At 38.4% G+C, this 22,634-nt stretch overlaps 2 protein-coding genes across 6 annotated transcripts in view; both read right to left on the bottom strand.

The window, feature by feature from the left end:
- Positions 1–4,612: 4,612 nt before the first annotated feature.
- Positions 4,613–21,496, bottom strand: NRAS (NRAS proto-oncogene, GTPase). 3 transcript variants are annotated; one of them, XR_003429544.1, is made up of 8 exons: positions 20,774–20,902; positions 20,148–20,275; positions 17,929–18,107; positions 15,435–15,594; positions 14,746–14,869; positions 14,394–14,435; positions 12,274–14,304; positions 4,613–6,421 (listed from the first exon to the last, which is right to left on the bottom strand). XR_003429544.1 is itself a non-coding variant. In XM_027090958.1 (7 exons), exons 2-5 carry the CDS (start codon positions 20,256–20,258, stop codon positions 14,750–14,752), a joined length of 570 nt encoding a protein of 189 aa, XP_026946759.1. In that variant the 5' UTR covers positions 20,259–20,275; positions 20,774–21,496; the 3' UTR covers positions 10,800–14,286; positions 14,394–14,435; positions 14,746–14,749. The 3 variants fall into 3 exon arrangements, 2 of the variants coding, with proteins under 2 accessions (XP_026946759.1, XP_026946758.1); XM_027090958.1 differs by lacking the exon at positions 4,613–6,421 and having other exon boundaries at positions 10,800–14,286; positions 20,774–21,496; XM_027090957.1 differs by lacking the exon at positions 4,613–6,421 and having other exon boundaries at positions 10,800–14,304.
- The window catches only part of CSDE1 (cold shock domain containing E1), a 36,879-nt gene continuing 35,275 nt past the window's right edge, over positions 21,031–22,634 (bottom strand). For all 3 annotated transcript variants that reach the window (XM_027090953.1, XM_027090955.1, XM_027090956.1), the window contains one exon: positions 21,031–22,353. In XM_027090953.1, coding sequence (XP_026946754.1) covers positions 22,306–22,353 — 48 coding nt within the window. In that variant the 3' untranslated portion in view covers positions 21,031–22,305. The remainder of the gene's footprint in view (positions 22,354–22,634) is intronic.

Raw genomic sequence — 22,634 nt, forward strand, 5'->3', positions numbered from 1 at the left:
GAAATAAATTTCTTAAGGCTACAGTTGCCATAGATAGTGATTCCTCTGATGGATCTGGGCGAAGTAAATTGAAAACCTTCTGGAAAGTATTCACCATTCTAGATGCCATTAAGAACATGCATGATTCATGGGAAGAGGTCAAAATATCAACATTAACAGGAGTTGGAAGAAGTTGATTCCAACTCTCATGGATGACTTTGAGGGGTTCAAGACTTCAGTGGAGGAAGTAACTGCAGATGTGGTGGAAATAGCAAGAGAACTAGAATTAGAAGTGCAGCCTGAAGATGTGACTGAATAATCTCATAATACAACTTGAATGGATGAGTTTCTTCTTATGGACGAGCAAAGAAGGTGGTTTCTATTTTCTTTCTTTCTTTTTTTGGCCACTCCACACAGCTTGTGGAATCTTAGTTTCCCAACCAGGGATCAAACCTGGGCCCTGGCAGTGAAAGTGCCGAGTCCTAACCACTGGACCACCGGGGAATTCCCAGAAGGTGATTTCTTGAGCTGGAATCTACTGCTGGTGAAAATTTTGTGAAGGTTGTTGAAATGACAGCAAAAGATTTAGAATATTACATAAAATTAGTTGATAAATCAGTGGCAGGGTTTGAGAGGATTGACTCCAATTTTGAAAGAAGTCCTACTGTGGGTAAAATGCTATCAAACAGCAGTGCATGCTACAGAGAAATCGTTCATGAAAAGAAGAGTCAACTGAGGCAGCAAACTTCACTGTTGTCTTATTTTAAGAAATTGCCACAGCCATCCCAGCCTTCAGCAACCACCACCCTGATCTGTCAGCAGCCATCAACATCGAGGCAAGACCCTCCACCAGCAAGAAGATTAAGACTCTGTGAAGGCTCAGATGATGGTTAGCATTTTTTAACAATAAAGTATTTTAAAATTAAGATATGTACATTGTTATTTAGATATAATGCTACTGCACACTTAATAGACCATAGGATAATGTAAACATAACTTTTATATGCACTGGGAAACAAAAAAGGTTGTGGGACTTGCTTTATGTGATACTATCTTGTGGTGGTCTGGAACCGAACCTGCAATATCTCCAAGGTACACCTGTCTGTGATAATTACTGTTAGGTAAATAAAGTACTTAGCTAGACTCAGCAGAATTTATGAACTGTAACAGCATATATTAAAGATAGTAGCATCAGTGTGGAACTTCAGATTTGGAACAGAATTGTGGGCATGGACTGAACGATCTTTTAACTACTATTTTCTACTGAAAGTTGGGACAAGCCTCTTTGTCTGCAAAACGAGAACATTTTACGGCTTAGCTTTATGGCCATCCTCTCCTTTCAGTCAACAATCTTAGAAACACATTACAAAGTTGTTTCTCAACCAAAATATTTTTTGTTCCTTTTGAACTCTTTTTTGTGACATTTCCATCTGGATTTCCCAATGGTATCTACAAATTGATATATACAAACCAAACATCTCCCCCCCCAAATCAGCTTCTCCTTCAAATGACTCTTAACCTTTATATGTTACCCTCCACTTTTCCCATTCTATTTGTGACAGATACCCTAGTTGTCTATTCAAAAATCATTTTCTCTTTTTTCTTATTAACAAAAGTTAACTAATGTTGACAAGTGTTAACCGATGTGCTCAGCCAAAAAACTATATTTGCTAGACTCTTTGCAGTGAGAGTGGCCATGTGACACAGTCTGCCCAATGGGATAGAAGCAGAATTGCTGGGCGGGATGTCTGGAAAAGCTCTTTTAAAAGAGGCCAACTCAGCTGGCATATGTTTTGCCTTTTGCCCTTCTTCTTATTCCTGCCTGGAATAAGAAAATATCTGGGTAGGTTGAGTGCAAATCAACAATTGTTGTAACACAAGTGACAAGCAGGACAAAAGCCACATGTGAAGAATGCCTGAGCAGAAAGAAAGGGCCTGGGTTCCTGATGGTATCCTGAAGCCACCACAGTAGCGCTGGACTGCCCACCTCCAGACTTCTTAATATATGAGAAAATAAATTTGTTTTATCCACTGATTAGTCTGGGTTTTTTAGCTACTAGCAACCAATGTAATTCTAACTGATAAGTCATGAGTTATTTCAAATTCAGATGATTGCAATAGATTCTAATTATTTTCCCTGTCACCAATCCATATTGCAAAATACTGCCAGGCTAAATCTTCTTGAAACACAACTTTGATCATTATATTCTCAGTTCAAAACATTCACTAACTCTTCATTCATTGTTTCAACAAATATTTCTTGGGCACTTAAGAAGACCAAGTTTACGTGGTTAAGGTGAACTAGACCTCAGTTCTAATTCTGTTTCCTCCTCTTACTAGTTGTGTGGCCTCAACTTTTGAAAACCTAACCAGACACTGTCCTGAGCAATGCCATTTAGTGAACAAGAGAGACAAGGCCTCTGCTTATATTCTAATGGGCAATACACAATAATTTCAGGTAGTAATGGGTGTTATGAAGAAAACAAGACAAGGTTATTTCTAGTAATGAGAGATGGTTTTCAGCCAATCCTATAAGGGAGGACAGGAGTAGATCACTTCTCAGAACTGTTTAGATTAGTAGTATAGATTTTTAGATACCTCACACAAGTCTCTACTGGATCATGAAAGACTTTATCCATACAAATGGCCGAACTTCTTGAATAAATTTCCCTATCACTATAGAGCACTACAGAGAAAACAAATTTCCTCAAACCTATGGGATCATCCTCGCTACTTCATGGTCTTATCCCACTGATAAGACCATGAAGTATCCCCCTCAAACATTCCCCCTCAAACATTTTTTATATACCCACCCATTTTACAGTCCAAACCCTCTTTCATAAATGCACTCTTTTCAAGAATTCATGACCCACCTGTGGAACTGCAATTAGTTCAGTATGGTTGGGACTGAAGAGCCTCAGATTGTAGTCTGAAAAAGTCTTGGCCAGGCCAATGGGGAGCTCCCCCAAAAGACTGCCATTATAGGAATTCAGGACTGAGCAGAATTGATCCAACTCTATACCCTCATCATGGTCAATCATTGACTGTGGGATGGTGAGGGGGGTACTGAGCATGGCTTCAAGGTTGCAGATGAAAAGGTGTGGAAACTGGAAGCTGTTCAAGGGCCTCTTCTCCCACCTCTGTATTTATTGATTTATTTTTGCCACACCACGTGGCATCTTAGTTTCCTGACCAGGGATTGAACCCACACCCCCTGCAATGGAAGCATGGAGTCTTAACCACTGGACTGCCAGGGAAGCCCCTGTTTGAGAAGCTTTAGAGGAGCCATGAGAGTAGAGGAGGCTTGATGGTTGTGAGTTGAAAAGTGGATGGGAACTGAGGAAGGTGGAGACTCTTCTTTCCTAATGATGTTGGCAGAGAGTGGAAGGAGAAAAAATAGAATGATAACTAGAGGGAACTAGGGTCAAAGGAGCAGATTTATAGAATTCTAGGGGCAGAAACAAGTAGATGGAGGAAAGTAAACATATAAAGAGAGTGGAAACTACAGGTCAGAACAAGTTTCCAGTCTTGGAGGACATGTGAGGAGGTGGAAGCAAGACCCAGGTGGAGGAAGAACCTGGAAGAGAGGAGAGGTGCTTTATCGCTGAGTCTGGAGTGGAGGAGGGGAGAAGAATGCAGACAGAGACACTCTGAGATGTGGGGGTAGTGTTCGGGGTAGTCAAGGCCTGTATAAGTTTTAATATTCCTGATTCACCGAGTAAGTAAATTAAGGATTATAAAGTTGTTAGCAGGTAGAAATGTCCAGACAAATGTTGGTAGGTGTAAGTAGTGGGGAAAAGTGCAGGACAAATTTCAAGGCTTTACCATCAAATTAAAAATGAAAAGATCTTAAGAAATTGCTGTCTTTTGGGGGAATTCCACCTGATACAGGTAAGAAAATATGATTGAATATACTGTGAAGAGTTTCTAAAACTGCATATATTGTAACACTCCATTTTTTTTTAATTTACAGTTTATTTTTGTTTTCCCACACAATTTGAAGTGAATTTGATTATAAAAAAGAACCAGTTTCTTGATAGTACTCAATGTTTAATATATGGGGAAACAAACACTCACGTGGTCGGTGAAAGTGTAAGATTTTAGCCTTTCTGGAAGGAAATTTGGCAAAATATTTATCAAAAACCTTTAAAAATATGCTTATCCATAGATAAAACAATTTAATATTTATGACTTTATCTTAAGAAAATTATACAAGTGCTCAAAGATATGTTTCAATAATGTTAATTGTAGCCAAACTTATAAGAGTCAAAAAGTAGGAACAGGGACTTCCCTGGTGGTCCAGTGGTTAAGAATCCACCTTCCAATGCAGAGGACGTGGGTTTGATCCCTGGTCGGGGAACTAAAATCCCACATGTAGCAGGGCAACTAAGCCTGAGCGTTGCAACTACTGAGCCCACGAGCTCTGGAGCCTGCACGCCACAGGTAGAGAGAAGCCCGAGTGCCGCAATGAAGAGCCCGCGCGCTGCAACAAAGACTCAAAACAGCCAAATAAATATGTTTTTAAAAGTAGGAACAACTGCAATAGAAGATTGATTAAAGTACGGTACAACCATAATATAAAATACCATTCAGTCATTAATATGATGAGTAGATGAATATATATTAACCTGGAAAACATTCAAAGATTTTTATTAAGTGAAAAAGCATTTTACAAGGATGTATATACATAGTATAATCTTGTTTTCATTAAAAAAAAAGAAAGGCATTTAATTTATGTATCAATATAGACGATGAAAACAGCCTGGACAACTTATACCAGCGTTCTGTCTGGGCAGTGGAATGATGGCAATATTTTACTTTTTTCTTTTTTCTTGTTTGCATTTTCTACCATGAACAAGTATTATTTTTGTCATTAAAAAACTGAATTTAAAGCAAAACAAAACATATTCTGGTCCTATTGTCATCTACAGCCCTTAAGGAAAAATGTCCAGAAGTTAAATGGGACAAGTCTATAAGTGGGACAAGTCTATCTACTCATTCTTTTTCTGTAATTAAACTTGGTTTTTCTTCAAGCATCAGTATATAAACTAGTCTCATTTAATTCTATTTTTGCTTTAGTTTTTGGCAAAAGAAAATCATTATTTTCTAAAATCATTATTTTCTATGTCTTTTAAAAATTGTTAATGTGAATATTTCATCCAAATTATGGACTACATTGGTTGGAGCTTACCCAGATGCTTCCCATCATTTAGAACATTATTCCAATGGAAAACATTCAGAGTTCCAAATAACAAATTTACAAACTATTTTTTAAAGTGGAGATTTATTGTATTTTATCAAGTTAGAGATACCTGTAACCTGAGGCTCTACAGGAAGGAGATGACAGACACTTAACAGGAATGAGCTGTGCACAGGCAATCACTGCTGCCTGGCTTTTTTGTCCAGAAAGCCCTTCTTCTATTCTACTATAGCAGGTTTCTGTCCCTGCTGTGAAACCTGCTGGGAGGGCCCAGCCCTTTCCAACCTGCTCTTCACCCCACCCTCCTCCATGCCCTCACAGTCACTCATGGTTTAGATACCAAAGCATTCTATGGGGCTTGGGGCTACCAGTAGTAAACTTTCAGGATGAGCTTAACCCTTTGTAACATTGCTTCAGTGGCAGCAGTTCTGAGTTCATTACAACCTCTGGTTTGGAGTACAGTCCTTTTGCCAGCAGCAACTATGGACTATGTTTGTCACCCTGCTAGAGGTATATAAAAGTTACCTTAAACCTAAGAAATGAGTTTTAGTTTGGAATATAATCAAATTCTGAAATCTTATGGTATTTTACTGTATTTAGCTTCATTTCCCTGTCAGTCATAATTTCCCATACATGCCTAAAAATAAAGAAGTCAACTTCGTAAGACTCATCCTTTTCCGTGAGACAAACTGACTTTGTTTCCTGCCTCTTGCATGGAACTAAAATTCAGCAATTTGCTCTTAACAGAGCAATCTAAACATCAAAAGTATACTGCATTCTGTCAGGAGAGAGAGGGAGGCATGCCGTGGGGTCTGTGCAATAATTAGCAGTGCTCAACACTGTTCCAAGGTTGTTGTTGTTGTTTAACATATATTAATTCATTTAATTTTCACAACAGTCTTTTGAGGAACTATTATTACCTCCATTTTACAGTTGAAGAAATTCAGGTACAGAGACTGACTTGCCCAAGGTCTCACAGTTGTTTAAGTGGTAGAGATGGGATTTAAGCCCAGGAATTATGGCTCCTGTGTCGGGGCTCTTAACCATGGTGTCATTTACGGCCTCACTCTTGCTTAGTTGTGCAATGACCGTGATTGTGCCTAGAGTATTGGGCTCTGGACTAGACATGAGGATGCAGCATAGTGATTCCCAGCTTGACAGATGGTTGTAGGAGTAGATCGAAGTCAAGGGGTGTTTAAACTTTTACTTATGGAATCTTCAAACTAAACCTTGAGTGGAAGCCTAAAATGAAAAAAAAATGAAAGTGCTTATAGTTAAAGATATGCAAATTGGACAGTAGACAAAAATATCACAGTTTACCTATTAATCTGGTAAGAGTTTGAAATTTTGATATATCCCAGGGTTGCCTAGGGTCTGGGATAAAACATCTTCTCATGCACTGTTGGAAGGAATCTATTGATAAAACAGTATCTGGAAGACCATTAAGGCCGTATGTATTAAAATAAAAAATGTATTGGGGACTTCCCTGGTGGTCCAGTGGTTGAGACTCTGCACTCCCAAATTCAGGGAAAAAAAACCCCCCAAATACAAAAAAAAAAAAAAAAAAAAAAAAAAATATCCCGCATACCACAAGCATGCTGCAACTAAGACCCGGCACAGTCAAGTAAAAAAAAAAATTAAAAATTAAAAAAAATTAAAAATGCATTAAGTGTAAACCCAACTATTTTGTGGGAGTTTGCTCTATGCATATACTGGCAAATATATGTTGAATATAATGATCTTTGATATGACAAAACAATCAACCATCAAATAAAAAACAGCCCATGTGTTTGTCAGCAGAGAAAAGGTTATATAAATTACAGTACTATATAGTTTTCAAAAGAAAGATGTTGTTGTAAATATGCTGGCTTAGAAAAGGTGTGGAATTTATGTTATTAAGTGAAATGAGTAAGGTACAGAACACTGTATATCTAGATGATTCAATCTTACACACACACACACACACACACACACACACACACACACATCATGTGACCCTGTGCATAAAAATCACCACAAAAGATGGCAAAGAACAACAGAAGTTTAAAGTGATTAACTTTGTGTAAATGTTAAGTAATTCTATGTGTGGTTTCCAATTTTTTTCAATTTTTTTAAAACCAGGTTCTGTTACTACTCTTATAAAATTAATAAAATTGACTACTTGAAACACAAGGTCAATTCATACAAAACTTCAGGTAGTTGAATTAAAAATTGTCATTCTTGATATTTAAGATTATAAAAATAAAATATCTGGATAATATGCCAAAATAACCCCACCCCCAAACAGATGAAAGTGGAGCCTGGGTTGAAGGACAAGGGAAGACGAGCAGAGCCCTGACCACTCAGGCTTTCCCGGAAATCTCCTTTACCATACTCCAAGGGCTTTGAGCAGCATGGTTTGAAAGCTACAGTTGACCCTTGAACAATGCAGGCCTTAGGGGCGCCTACTCTCCATGAAGTCGACAACCCGCCTATAATTTACAGTCAGCCCTCAGTATTCGCGATTCCTCTGTATCCCTGGATTCAACCAACCTTAGAGTGTAGTACTGTAGTATTTACTGTTGAAAAAACATCTGCTTAAAAGTGTACCTGCCCACTTCAAACCCGTGTTGTTCAAGGGTCAATTGCACTAGTGAACCAAAAAGAGCACAGTATCTGAAGTCAGAAGACCTAGGTTCAAACCTGGAATAAACCCATCTAATTTTACAGGATTCACATCAGTAAAACGTAGACCATTCCTCTTTTACATGGCTTTTGTGGAGGGTTAAACGAGATTTATGTAAGAGCACTTTGAAATTGTGAAGCAATATAGTTTCCTTTTATGAGAGCCTTGACTTGAAAAGGAGAGACCCAACTGGCAATGAGGCATGAGACAGGCTCTGTGCATCTTGGGTAGCCTTGATTATTCACCGAAAAATTGGGTAGGACGTGACCCTGGGCAGTGTCATGAGGGCGACAACTGGAAGAGTGAGGCTAAGCAAGTTATGCCTCAGTAAACAATATCCTTCTCCTTTGAAACAACCACCAAACTGCAACTAAGAAATTTTTGTTTTCGAGATCTCTCCTCAATGCAATATAAAAGACGAATGAGGAGCCAGCCTATGTGGCTCACTGCTGTATGCCCAGAGCAGCACAGCATTTAGGCACATAGTAGGTTCAATAAAAACCTGCTACATGGGTTAGGAAGGAAAGTCGTAAGGAAAACGTACTGAGCCAACAAAACAAAAACATTGTTAGGGCATGTGACTATGCCTCCTAGTGGAATCCAAATGTGTTTCTCTGAGAGGAAATGTCACACCAGCTATAGAACGATGGGGCGACAGGCCTTGGTAACTTCAGTTCATGTGCCTTGCTAGGCTTTAATATCATACGTCAAACTCCTCAAATTCACAGGCAAAACAAGCATAAACTTATGAGATTTCTTGATCTAATTTTCAAGATGTATTTAAACTTCATTCCAATGAATAAAAACATTTTTTTTAATGTTGGGTCTCAACTGTACATGTGGAGAATTGATTTACACTAAGATGTTTAAAATAGTGTGCAGTTTTCCTTCAGACAAATATCATACAAAATTCACACATCTCAAGCTCCTCCAGCAAGTGTCAATAGTGCCAGTTTTATTATTTCCACAGTAGCCATTCTAGAAGATTGCTTTTCCTAGCCTGGATAATATTTCAGCCTACTGCATCTGAAGGCTCTAGTAGGCAACTGCTCAGTTCCAACCACATACTCCCTGGTTAGGCATGTAGCTGCCTCTATCTTTAGAAACATTTAATATCACTTTAACCCCCAATATTGCAGGCACTACGCCTTGTTCTCTTTATACGGTGCCTAAAAATTGATGGCAATCTGTATTTACACTAGTTTTAAGAAGAGATTAAACATTAAGTTGAAAAAGAACATCTCCCCCCTCCCCACTATAGGTTAATAAGCAGACTATTTTGGTGCAAGCGCAAAGTCAGTCATGAATACAATGTCTCCAGATAAGAATGATTAATTCACTAGGTTTACTCCCAGTTCCTGAATCTGAACCTTTGATGTTCCTTTTGGCACTGCAAAGGGTATTTATTATCTGTATTTCGGATGTTCCTAGAGTTCCAGTTTTCTTTTATTAAGGTATAGGACCACATTTCATTGCCCAGGGTTTTACTGAAAGCATTACAAACCATACCCTTCCCCCCTTTGCATACTGGACACTGCTTCTCTGTGCTCTCAAGTCATGGAGCTGGACATAATCTGAAATGTGTCCTAAGTGGTTTTGCAAAATGATCACTAGCACAAACTCTTGGCCCCTTTACATGTATTTATGGATATCAAACAACTCATGCGACTCTGTTGGCCTCTTAATGACCTTGAGAATTGCTTGTTCTGAGAAGAGAAACCTTAATAGCACAGAGATGCATAGGAGGTCCCCTCATATTCCAAATAAACAAGTTTCCTTAGCTACTTTTCCATTGTTTGTCTTTCTATAGCTTCATCTTGCCAAGTGGAACAGCAGCTATCATCAGTAAGATAATATCCTTTCCTCCTTTCCTCTTTCTCAGTTATCAGGGTGTCAAATATTAGAAGAACAAAAGATCTGATGTGAGGCATAGGTGACCGACTTAGGAGGAAATCTGTTTTAGATATACCAGTCCATAATTCTGTTTTTCATGCACATTTTACAATCTAAAATATTTACACTCATCTAGTAGCTAGAAACAGTATCCTGTTGCTTAAATATGGTTTCCTTAAGCTTAATTCAGTCAAATACTAATGATCCACATTTCTGCCTTTTTTAAGAAAAAAGTGAAAAAAAAATTGATGTCTTTGGTAGAATGAATCAAGGTCCTCATAATCACACTATTCCAGTGTTGACTGAAAAAGCCTAGGTTTGGGCTTCCCTGGTGGCGCAGTGGTTAAGAATCCGCCTGCCAATGCATGGGGACAAGGGTTCGAGCCCTGGTCCGGGAAGATACCACTCGCTGCGGAGCAACTAAGCCCGTGCGCCACAACTACTGAAGCCCGTGCGCCTAGAGCCTGTGCTCTGCAACAAGAGAAGCCACCGCAATGAGAAACCCGCGCACCACAACGAAGAGTAGCCCCTGCTCGCTGCAACTAGAGAAAGGCCCGCACGCAGCAACGAAGACCCAATGCAGCCAAAAATAAATAAATAAATATAAAAATAAAAAAAGAAAAAGCCTAGGTTTGAAATCATTCTTTTATATCTCCTTAATTAGGATTGGGAAATCTGAGATATCCTATTTCAACTTCCCTATTTTGCAAAATGAGGAAACTATTGGCTAGAGTAGTAAAATTATAGTTGGAGCCCATGTTCTCTGGCTCCTAGACTTACGCTCTCAAACCTACACCAAGATTGGTAGACAGTAGAGTAGTACAAAAATAGACCAAAAGATCCAATGGTAGTTTTTAGCACTTCATGTTAATGTGTGAGAATCTGCCATACAGCTTTGAATCACCCCGACATAATAAAGCAGGCTCTGACATATTTTATACTGAGACAAAATGAGGAACTCAGATCTTCCAATATTGTCCAAATGTCACATCCAAATGTCTGAATTAAATATTAACTTTCAATAAAGGCAATCAGTGGTAAAAGCAATTATGACTAAGCAAAGAACTTCCAGTTTTTATTTTTCAAACATTTAACAAGAAAAATATTCAACCAAAGTTTTAAAAATTAGAATGGATTAATTTACAATAAAATAGTCAACTTAAAATATCAGCCCTTTCATTTAGGGCCAAGGAGGCCAATAGTTCCTGCTTAAACAGCAGAACTGCACAATTGACATTTTTTACCTATATTTAATGGCACAGAAATATAAAAGTCATACAACTTCCATTGAGATCCTCCCTTGCCTCCAGAGAATTCATACAATTGCTTCTTAGGTCAGTACTCAGGCCTTTAAAAATTACCAGTTATATTTTGAAATATATCTACAATTACTCTGATAACAAGAACACTTTAAAAACAATTCTTATAAGAAACACCTTAAAATAATTTCGTGGCACATTAGGTTTCTTAAAGAAACAGCAAAGATGAAAAATAATGTACAAGAATTATAGTCTCTTGTTTATAGAAACCACCCAAATTAAATACTTTCTCTAATTTAATTATCCTTGCTTCTTATAATTTATTAGCAGAGATGAATTACAAGAAGCAGAATGCACCCTTTTTTGGTTCTTGGTTGTAGCTGCCAGCTTAAGAGTTCATGACTGTAAATGTAAAGCAAAACATGACTATGCTCACAAATTCCGGAATGGAAAAAAACCAGACTATCTCTTTAAAGTGTTTCTCTATTCTTGCTTTCAAGTCAAGACAAAAAATTCACAGCAGTTTAAAGGATGATGAAAGACTAAACATGGGGCCCACTACAATACAGATTGAGGATACTTTTACCTATTACACTCCTGAAGTGAAAACTGTAATAAGTACGATATGACCAAGTAGCATTCTATAGTAAGCTGTTGGAGCAAATACAGCACTCAACAGATTCATTTACACACAGGCATGGTAGCCTTCACACAGAACACCTTATTTTCACAATCTTGAATGTACAACCTTTAAGAAACAAACAGACATAAAGTAATATGTAATTTATGACAGCTGGCCAGGCACTTAACTTGGGGAAAGAGACTTCCAGATTTTGAGGTAAACTGTAATTGTTTTCAGCAATTACAAACATATTCTAAAAACTATCTGATACCACACTAACTGAAGTTATTCAGCGTTTTAACTGTCAGTTTGTCACTCTACTGTGCCAAAATTCATACCAAAGTGTAACTCTTTAAGAAGCTATTAAAAGAACATTTTCAAGTCTGAATTTTGGCCCCATTTAGATACTACTGTGCTTAGAACATACTTGAGAAAACTAAAAGATACAAACATACAAGGGTAATGGGCACAAGAGCCTAAAATGAGTTGTTTTCCCCCCAATTTGACATTCATAAGAATCACACAGTCAGTCACGTAGACAAAAGAAGAAGAGGAAGACAATGACAACTGAGGTGACAAGTCTCCATCTATCCTCAAGAACATGAGAGCAATGCTCCAAGAGGAGCAGAAGCAAAGTGGCAGAGTTTCTGTTTACCGGCGTGGACTGTGAAAGCTCTCAGAATTAACACGAAGGAGCACAACTCTCTGGGTTTTTCATTCTCTGGGTACATTATGTTTTTTCTTCTCTTCCGAATTCATTTCAAGGCAATGTGAAATTTGCTTAATAAATGAAAATTCATATTAGAAGAGGACCTCAGTAAGTATTTACACATTAGAAGACGAGAACAGGAAGTGGTCGTTTTGGAAGTATTCTTTCATCAAAAGTTATCCAAGTCTATTACTCATTAGAATTATCAGGATATTATCTGCAAATGGAAAAGCCAAGCCTCCAAATCCTCATAACTATTAATTATATTCTCTATTCCCTTCTCAAACAGCAATTCCAATCCAAAGGCTACTTCTTGTTCAGAACAAGAACAAACTCATCAGCTTATCTGGTATGCCCAGACTAATTAATCAACATCCCGTTTTAAACCCTCAAAGAACATTATGAATAAAGAAAAATTTAAAAATTTTGATCTGAGGTATCCTCATTCTCAAAAACATGAGAAAAAATATTGGCTTAATTTGGTTTCCATGTAGCTAAAAACAGAGTCTAGATCCTTTATTTATAAAGACTTCTAAGCTGACCCTTCTCAGGATAACAAGTTTTTCCAGTCATGGTTAAGAATTTGTGCTAACTGACCTCTTCTCTCCTTGCAGGCCTAACCACGTGCATCTGGCAAAACTACTAGCTGGAATTAATGGTGCAATGAGGAAATGTGGAAGAATTTCTCTCTGTGATGCTAACTGGCTCACTGAAGTTTTGAAACTGTGACCCTGGTCTATTAGCACCACGCTTTACTCAACTGAAATAATCAAGCCACTGCTATGGGGTGAAGGACAGGGGATGGGGTGAGAAGGGGACCGAGGGCAATTATATACATGAATAATTACCATGATATGCAGTGAAAATTTGTCTATTAACATATTTGAGGCTTGAGAATCATTGATCACAGCTATTAAATAAACCTGCATCTAATTTTATAATTTTGAACACCTGCAAATATAGACTTTCTGATATGACCCAAATTTAAATATGAATGGAAGTTCATTGAACATTAGATTATCAGTAAGCTAGAAGAAACAAATTATATACATTTTGCAGGTAGTAAACTACCAAAACAAAAAGTGGAGATTAGGTAAAAAGTAAGCAAAATTATCCCTAATCATTTATAGTCTCACCTTTCTCTTGGGAGAGCCCCAAAACAGGTCTCCAGAAAATCAACTTCATACATGTAAGAAATGGCATCTGCTATCATATTGGTATATCTTTCCCTCAAAGCTAGACGGGTCACAGACATATCTCGCACAATCATTTTCATGTATAACAGTTTCTAAGACATCTATTCCACTGAAGTATTGTAAAGGAAGTCTACAAACCACTTCCAGGAAAAAGGCACTTCATTGTGAAAGTCAGATTTAATTACAAGAAAGTCGAGAAGACGAGGATAGACTCAAAAAAGTCAGTATTCACTTTTGTATTTCTGAATACAGAGCAGATGCCAGTTTATAGAATATAGCTGATAACATTACAAACAAACCAAACAGCAACATTAACTATATTCTCAGCAAAACAGTAATTTATGACATTTCTCCAAAAACCAACATAATTCCAAGTTCAACAGTAAAAAGGAAAAAAAAATCACCAGCAGTTGCTACTTCAGAGCTCAAGACATTGTTTTCTACAGAATTTCATGTTTCTACAGTTTGGTTCTCTGTTTCAGAGCATTAATTGCTTTTCAGATGAAAAACCTGGGGTGGTGGAGGTTGGTTTGTGTGTGCTCGGGGAGAACCCAGGGTGGAGAAATACTGGGAGTAACAAGAGGTTCATTTCTCTGGTCAGACAACCAAGTGAGGAGGTAGTTACTCTGAGAACTTCTCAAATAGAGAATATTATACTGATCTACTGAGAGTTGGGGAAATCGCAGGAGCTTCTTTGTGAGACTGAAGATAGCAACAGCAATACTTCTCCTCCAGGGAAGTCAGGACCAAGGTGTCAGTGCAGCTGAAATAAAGATGGAATCTGTATAAATGGTACATAGAGAGTATTAGAAAGACAAGGTTACAAAATCAACATAAATGATAATACATTCGTTTCCAAACCCGTCCTACCTTGACGGTGGCTCTTTTCTGATGCTAGAACTTTAAAAGTATCTATGAGAAAAGAATACACACCATGTCATCATCATGTAGTGATCCTTCAAGTTCCTGGTAATACATTTCATAAACAATGTCTTCTAATTTCTAATATTATTGAAAATTTAATAGTCTGTAAAATAATTAAATGTTTTAAAAACAGTTTAGGCTGTGGTACTCTCAGAAAGGGTGCCATAAGGAAAGTTCTTTATTTTATAGCTGTAAGTGAGCAGAAACTGTTAAATAGCAACACAGAAAAGATAATAGCAACACTCCTCCAAATTGCCTAAATAATGTTTATAATTATGTCAAGAGACCACATGCTCACCTTGTTACATCACTACACATGGCAATCCCATACAACCTTGAGTCCCATCATCACTGCTGTTGAGTTTTTTCATTCGGTACTGACGTATTTCTCTTACCAGTGTGTAAAAGGCATCTTCAACACCCTATAAAAGAGAGAAAATGATAAAGACAGATTAACAGACACAACCCAAGTTGTAAGTTCTCTCTCATTTGTACTTCTTTATGTGGATTTAAAATTGCAATTATTAAATTATTAGCTGATAAAATAGGCTGATTCAGCATTCCTACTGAGTCACATTAGCAGGATGATATACAATAGCACTTTCTGCAAAGATAACATTTAAGTAAAGGAAAATGGATAACATGGGACATACAGAACTACCAGATCTAAAGATTCCATTCAGGAGGGCCTATGCCTTAAATAGTAGCTGGTGTTGATAGATGAAGGACTAATGTTTTAAGTATCTTTAATCAAGGGTCTTCATTTTAGAAATATTTGTGCACGTTAACTTGCATGAGTAAAAAAGAAACCACACTTGAATATTAATAAATTCATTTTGGGTTTAAACTGAAGATTAAAAAAATAGAACAGTATTAAAAAAATCCAAAACAGCAAAGAACGTGGATCACGTCTCTAGTGAAGAGTCAGTCAATCAAACTTTTCTGCCTTAAATAAACCCTTGCCAGATGCTAAAAGCTGTACTATACCTGTCTGGTCTTGGCTGAGGTTTCAATGAATGGAATCCCATAACTCTTGGCCAGTTCATGGGCTTGTTTTGTGTCAACTGTCCTTGTTGGCAAATCACACTTGTTTCCTACTAGCACCATAGGTACATCATCTGAGTCTTTTACACGCTTAATCTGTTCCCTAAAGAAGGGAATATGTTATCATAACAGAAGAATAAACGTTTAGGAAGGAATAAACAGCTAGGGCAAAAAAGAAAATCTAGCAAATTTCACCTAGCCCTATTAGCTTCTATACTGAGTTTCACTTTTTTTCTACTTATAAAAGGCCTTGCATACTAAGAAGACTGGTGTAGACTTGATGCAGCAGCCGCAGGGAAGCCAAGTACCAGTTCACCTTCTATCTTGACACATGTCCCTGTTAGGCTCCTTGATTCTCCAAAAAGCTTGGCTCTGGAGTTAAACAGCAACTCGAAATCACACTCTAGGTTAAGGTCTGAAGTATAAAAAGTAAATCTTACTGCCTCCAAATAACTTTTTGAAGCTCCCTTGAGAGTGACAGTATTTAATGAAAGACAGTCTATCCACTTCTCTAGATGGGTGGTGTCCAAACATTTTCTTCAAACAAATTATAGCTGTAAGTCCAAGATATAAAATAGGAAACACCAGAACTGCTCTTATTAACAGGGGACTAAAGGATTTGAACTCCCAACTGACAGTTCTCTCTTCAATGACAAGTAAGACATACCACACAGCAGTTTGGAAACTACTGTTCCAGATTCTCTTGATCAACCCTGTCCAATAGGAATTATTATGATGATGGAAATGTTCTCTAGCTGCACTGTCCAACTATATATGCTAGTCATATGAAGCTACTGAACACTTGAAAAGTCAGTTGCTAATGGGGCCGACGAACTGATTTTTAAGTTGTTTAATTTTAATGAATTTATTTATTTATTTTAAAATGAATTTATTTATTTTAAAATAAATTTATTTATTTTTGGCTGTGTTGGGTCTTTGTTGCTGTGCGCAGGCTTTTCTCTTTGTTGCTGTGGCGAGCAGGGGCTACTCTTTGTTGTGCTGTGCAGGCTTCTCATTGCAGTGGCTTCTCTTGTTGTGGAGCACAGGCTCTGGGTGCACGGGCTTCAGTAGTTGTGGCACACAGGCTCAGTAGTTGTGGCACACAGGTTTAGCTGCTCCACGGCCTGTGGGATCTTCCCGGATCAGGGCTTGAACCCATGTCCCCTGCACTGGGAGGCAGACTCTCAACCACTGCACCACCGGGGAAGCCCAATTTTAACGAATTTAAATTTAAACCACATATGGTTTGTGGCTACCATACTGCACAGCACTGCTCTAGACTCTACCCTGGGATTACATACAAAGTCATGTACTTGAAATGCATTTCACTGGCTATCTGCAGAACTGAGCTTTGGTGTGATGGCAGTAACCTATGTGAAGGGATAATATAAGACAACCTAAGGAGAAAAACGATTTCTAGAAATTCAGCAAATAGTTTTTTGGTGCTTGCCAAGTGCTAAGCTTTTTATTAAGTGCTGCTATTAACTGCAGAGAGAAAATGGAAAGTAGAGCAGGTTTAGGGGAAGAAAACCAGTTTTAGACTAGTTTGTTTCTGAGAGTCGACATCGTCACATGGATGGAGCATACGCCAAGACTCAGGCTACAGGCAGAACGCTTGTGTAGCATTTACTCTGTGCTAAACACGGCTCTGAGTGATTCACATATTTATTAACTCGTTTAATTTTCAGAGCAACTCTTGGTAGGTACTACCATCTCCACATTATAGATAAGGAAACTGAGGCCCAGCGATTTAGTAGTTTGCCCCAAAGTTCCATGGCTAAGAGATGATGGAGCCAAGTTTCAACCCAGGCAGAGTCTGTATTCTTAACCATTATATTATTCTGCCTAAAGAACACAGAGCTAAGAAAAAGGAGCCCTGGGTTTTTGGTCCTGGCTCTGCTATGAATAATAATCATGACTATGAAAACCTAACAAACCACCTTCTGAACTTTGTTTCTGTAAAATAAGAATGTTGTATTAGAACTTTTATGGTCCAACTGAGCTTTGAAACTTTAAGGTTCTGTGGAGAAAGACCATCTTTATCTAACCCCCCTTTGCCTTGCTTTCATCTTTATCTAACCCCCCTCCCCCCATTTGTTTCTTCCCACTATCTTCTCTATTACTTACTGAAGAATGTTTCTCAGAGGTGTTTTCCTCTCTGTGATCTCTCATAACACCTCTAGCTCTGAATCACTCCCATTAGCAAGCAAGCTTCATTTATGTATTATCAGGCATTCTAGACATAGTAGCTTATATAAAATAAACTTCAGTATTAACTTTCAGTAATAACCCCAGATTCTCAATGTCACAACCTAAAAGCAATTCTTTTCATAATGAAAAAATTGCATCTTCCCTAGTGTGGTATCCTCATTCTCACCCCAAAACTTCAGAACACACTTAAAGATCATCCTTTCAGAAAAAACAATGCTCCTAGTACCTGTAGAGGTTAATATCTGCAAATGATTTGCTATTATTGATGGCAAATACACAAAGGAAGCCTTCGCCTGTCCTCATGTATTGGTCTCTCATGGCACTGTACTCCTCTTGTCCAGCTGTATCCAGTATGTCCAACAGACAGGTTTCACCATCTATAACCACCTGTTTTCGGTAAGAATCCTGGGGTGGGGAGGGGGGCAGGGAGAGAGGGATATTCCATTTTTATTAAAAATCACAGGGAATGCAATGCTATTGCTAAGGTTAAATAAGCTCCTAACCAAGTCCAATTCTGTCTCTTTGGTTTGTCCCTCAAACTGCTGATATATAATCACAAACAGAAAGTACTTAATGTCACCCTAGGAAAAAAGCCCCAAATGCTATATGCCTATAGAAAGGAAAATGTGGTCACTCTGTTCCCGGAAAAGATGAAGAAAACATGGTAATTGAAAAGACAGTTCGACCGCACTTAGACTAGAGATTACGTTCACTGAAGTATGAACTGTACTTCTTCTTTGAGTTGTTTATTGTCCATTTACAATTCTAAACATACCTCCACCAATTATAACTTGGTCCAGGATGCACTATCTTTTGTGTTTATGATTAAATACACAAATACCTTTTATTTCAGACAAGGTTATAATATCAAAATATTTTTCTCATCATGACAGACTGTACCTCTGGGGAATATTCCTGAATCAAATTCCTAAAGGTTCCAAACGTGGTATAGTTAATTAATTCCTTGGGAAGACAGACATGCATAGATCATATTAAAAAAAAAATTTCAATTTGACTCTAAGGCAAAAATTTTACTTGTATTTTAATATTTATGTTCTGGGAATTCAGTTCAAAGAAAATAACCTCATCACACTTAGTAAAGATCTGGCTCCAGAAACAGTATGTAACATAGTTTGCCAGCCCATTTGCATTGAACAGCGCCTCTGTAACTCACGCCATTGCGGGACTGTAATATACTTTCAAATTAACATAGAATTCACATTGTCCAAATTTCCTTAAAGCATGAAATAGGGTCAAATGTATGAGTGTTCTGAGGAAATAAGCAAAATTAAAATGATAAAGATAGGTTTTAGTCAAACTAATTTATGATAATAGAAGTCAGAGAAGTGGTCATTTCCTGGCAGGATAGGGGGGTTTACTGACTAGAAAGGGGCATGAAAGAACTCTCTTGGGCATTGGAAATAGTCTATATTTTTATCTATGCGGCGGTTACATAAGTGTACACAAATTTAAAGCCACTGAGCTATAGATGTAAGATTTATATACCTTATGTATATTACCTCACAAACAAATAAAACTCTGAAAAATAACAAAATGTTCTAACCATTAATACTAAAGCTGGTAAGCCTAAAATAAAACTTTGCCAAGGACTAATGACTAATTTTTAATAATGGCTATATTAGAGTTAGCTTGCATTAAACACTCAATGGCTGGGTGGTACGAAGACCAGCATGTGGATTAAAATAATCTCTAGAGTTAGACGTTTCTAAACGGAATAAGATTACAAACTCTTTACTTAAAGGACTTTAGATGACATTTACTGAAGCCAATCTATAACATGAACTCCCACAAAAACAACAGAAACTTTAAATAAGTGATAATTACACAGTGTGTTAGCATCCACAAAAATTTAACATATTTGATTTTTCACAACATCCCCTGGGTGTCAGGCAAGACAGGTTTATGGTAATTTAATAGATGAGAAAAGTGATTTGCTCACTATCATATAACTAACTGCAAACAGGGACTGTATTCCTAGGCACAGTGACTCAAAATCTCATGCTCTTTCTTCCCCAACCCACAGTCTCAGCTGCTTCAAGTGGCTAAGAAACACTCAGATCTCTGAATCCTTCATCTCCATCCTGCTATCATTCAGGTATTCTATGACCTGTGTTTCTTTTTAACGGAGCTGTCATATGTGGAGAAACTAAATGAGTCCAACACTGAGTTTGTAACCGTTTTCAAAACTGTTAAAAACGGTAAACTTTTTAGAAAATCATCAGTAGCTAATAAAAGTGAACTCTTCTCCAAAAACAGGTAAAGCTTTACTTACTGTATTACTGAACACAGTGCCCCAAATAACTTTTATTTTCTCTCCTGATTATTCCTTTAGCTAAGGAATAGGTGAAAGGTATGGGAAAGGGAATGGGTTAAGAGTAAACCGAAAGAGAGAGGTATGGTCAGCGGACTGCCTCTGGGCCTCACCTCTATGGTGGGATCATATTCATCTACAAAGTGGTTCTGGATCAGCTGGATTGTCAGTGCGCTTTTCCCAACACCACCTGCTCCAACCACCACCAGTTTGTACTCAGTCATTTCACACCAGCAAGAACCTGTGGGAAAGCAGCAATTAGGGTTAACTGTCGAACCACATCTACAGTACTTCAAAGCTTTCTGTAATCAACAGTAACTAAAACCAGAGTCTGAAATGTATTGGTTCCGTACACGTTCATCGCCACTTGGTTCTCAAAGTGATTCAGGAGTGCAAAAACACTTGCAGGTTACTGTGGATCTCAGAATTCTGGACTAGTCTTCTAGCTACCCCCACCCTCGTCTATTTTTCAGTAGCCCTTGGGCCCCGCCCTCAGCCTAAGGTAAAGAAAACCCCCCTTCCTACTCCTTTAAATCTTCTGAGCTCTGGGGGGCGGCCTCCAGACCGTCTCCCCTTCTCTCTATCCCGCCTGTCTCCAAAGAGCTCCCCCGTAGGGCTCAAAACGAAGGACCCCCCGCCCAGGGCCTTTGTCTCCAGCTCGTAGATTCCGCTCGATTCCTGGCAACAAGGAGTCGTCAGCATGCTCCAGAGTCGAACGCTACACACGCCAGAGCCTTACCTCAAGCTCCACTGCCTCCGCTTCGGACAGATTTGGACCACAACCGGGAAAATTGTTGGAGACCCCGGAACCGCCATGAACAGCCCCCACCAGGGAGCGGCACTTCCGGCCCCGCCCGCTACGCAATCAGTCGGCGCCCCAGGCGCCGGAGTCCCCGCCCCGGCCACGTGGGCCTCCGACCCAGGAGTCACGCGGCAGGCCGCACCCAGACCCGCCCCTCCCATACAGGACGTTTTAATAATGAAAGCGCTAGGTGCTAGTGTCTCAAAAATCAGTAAAACTTTATTCGCTTCCATTCTTTCGCCATTAACAGAAAACTGGAGAAAGCAAAAGTGTTAACGTGTTTACAAAGATAAATGGCCTCTTTACCCAGAGAAGATCAAAACCTCAAACGACAACGGGGAAGATAAAACACCCTCCCCCACATCCCCTGAGCTGACCCTTGTCATCTTAGACAAAGCCTTCAGTCCACTGGCCAGGGACCCTGTACGTGGCCAATTCAAGTTGAGGGCCAAGAAATCAGACCAATCCTTTCCCATGATATAAAGCCGAACAGAAGCTACACCAAGGGTCAAGTGCCTGTACTTTTTACAGGACACAGGAACCAGGCGGCTATTTATAAAAAAAACAAGATTCATTTCAGGCACAACTTTTTTATTATTTTTTGTTTGTTTTTGTTTTGTTTTGAAATCAGTAAAAGAAACTGGGTCCTAGAAGCTGCAGTGATCTAAGCAGCAGCAAGTTTGTGCATTCATCCTTTTGTTTTTCTTTAAATACGTTTAAATTATCACACTGCTGGCACACCTCATTTGCATGAAATTCTGCACCATATATACTAATTGTGGTAAAGTTACAACCCCCATCCGGGGCGGGGGGGGCGGGGGGGAACTACCCTGGAAGATAATTTTCACTGAAATCTAACCAAACTTCATTAAGTGGACTGTGATAAGATTATAAATGGTATGAAAAATAACATTTTAACATTTGGCCATCAACTTAAAGAACTGGTTTGCCTATACAAATTTTTGTAATTTTTAATATATTCTACCATCATATGGTCCTCAGAATTAAAGCATAATGAACAGAAAAGAAAAGGAAAAAGAATGCAACTGAGTGCTAAGGCAGAACATCTTGCCAAAAGTAATGAAGGTAGAGTATATATACTAAGTATCAAGTGCAGAATTTCATAGGGCCAACAAGGTAACAGTCTATATTTTTCACTTACACAGGCAGAAGTGGATTTTGCAATTACCAGTTGCGTTAAATGCACCAAATAAAGCTCCTAAAATTGATTCTATAAGGCGCCACCTTAAGTTTTCCAGGCTGCAACTGTGCATAATTTTAAAATGGTTTTCTTAAATTTATTTATTTTTTTAAACATAACACGAGGAAGGTGTTAAAACTGGTGTAACAGCTCAATAGAATAAGTATTCCAGATTTTGGGAGGGATGAAGAGGGAGATATTCAGAACCCTTCACCAGAATCCCCCCAACTTGATCATAGTGGATTAATGATGTGCTTTGTGGATGTGGTTAGTCAATGACACCAGCTTGACGGATCTTTCTTTCGGCACCAAATCCCTGTGAGGAAATAAAATTGCAGTTAATGACCTGGGTGTATGACAATCATTGTACATTCACAATTCCAAAAGGGACTACCAAAGCATTACTCTCAATCACCACCAATTCTTTTGCAGAGGAGGAAATCTATAGTAAGCCTTCCTAAACTATGTTCAAAGTATCAGGAACACCAAGAAATGTTCCTCTTACTGTAAGCAACCATTACGTTAGGGGCTGAACCAATGTGCAGGGATGCTAACTAGTTATGACAGCAATACTGAAGCACCTTGGTAAAAAGTAAG

Source organism: Aethalodelphis obliquidens, unplaced genomic scaffold (genome assembly GCF_003676395.1).
Source record: "Aethalodelphis obliquidens isolate GAN/ISIS:26980383/991018 unplaced genomic scaffold, ASM367639v1 scaffold70, whole genome shotgun sequence".
Classification (NCBI taxonomy): Eukaryota; Metazoa; Chordata; class Mammalia; order Artiodactyla; family Delphinidae; genus Aethalodelphis; species Aethalodelphis obliquidens.

Excerpts from the sequence above, each read along its gene's own strand:
- NRAS (XM_027090958.1), bottom strand. The coding sequence starts at position 20,258 with ATGACTGAGTACAAACTGGTGGTGGTTGGAGCAGGTGGTGTTGGGAAA. Across the intron at positions 18,108-20,147 it reads AATATGATCCCACCATAGAG|GATTCTTACCGAAAACAGGT; the intron begins GTGAGGCCCAGA and ends TCCCCACCCCAG. Across the intron at positions 14,870-15,434 it reads CCTCAGCCAAGACCAGACAG|GGTGTTGAAGATGCCTTTTA; the intron begins GTATAGTACAGC and ends TCTCTTTTATAG.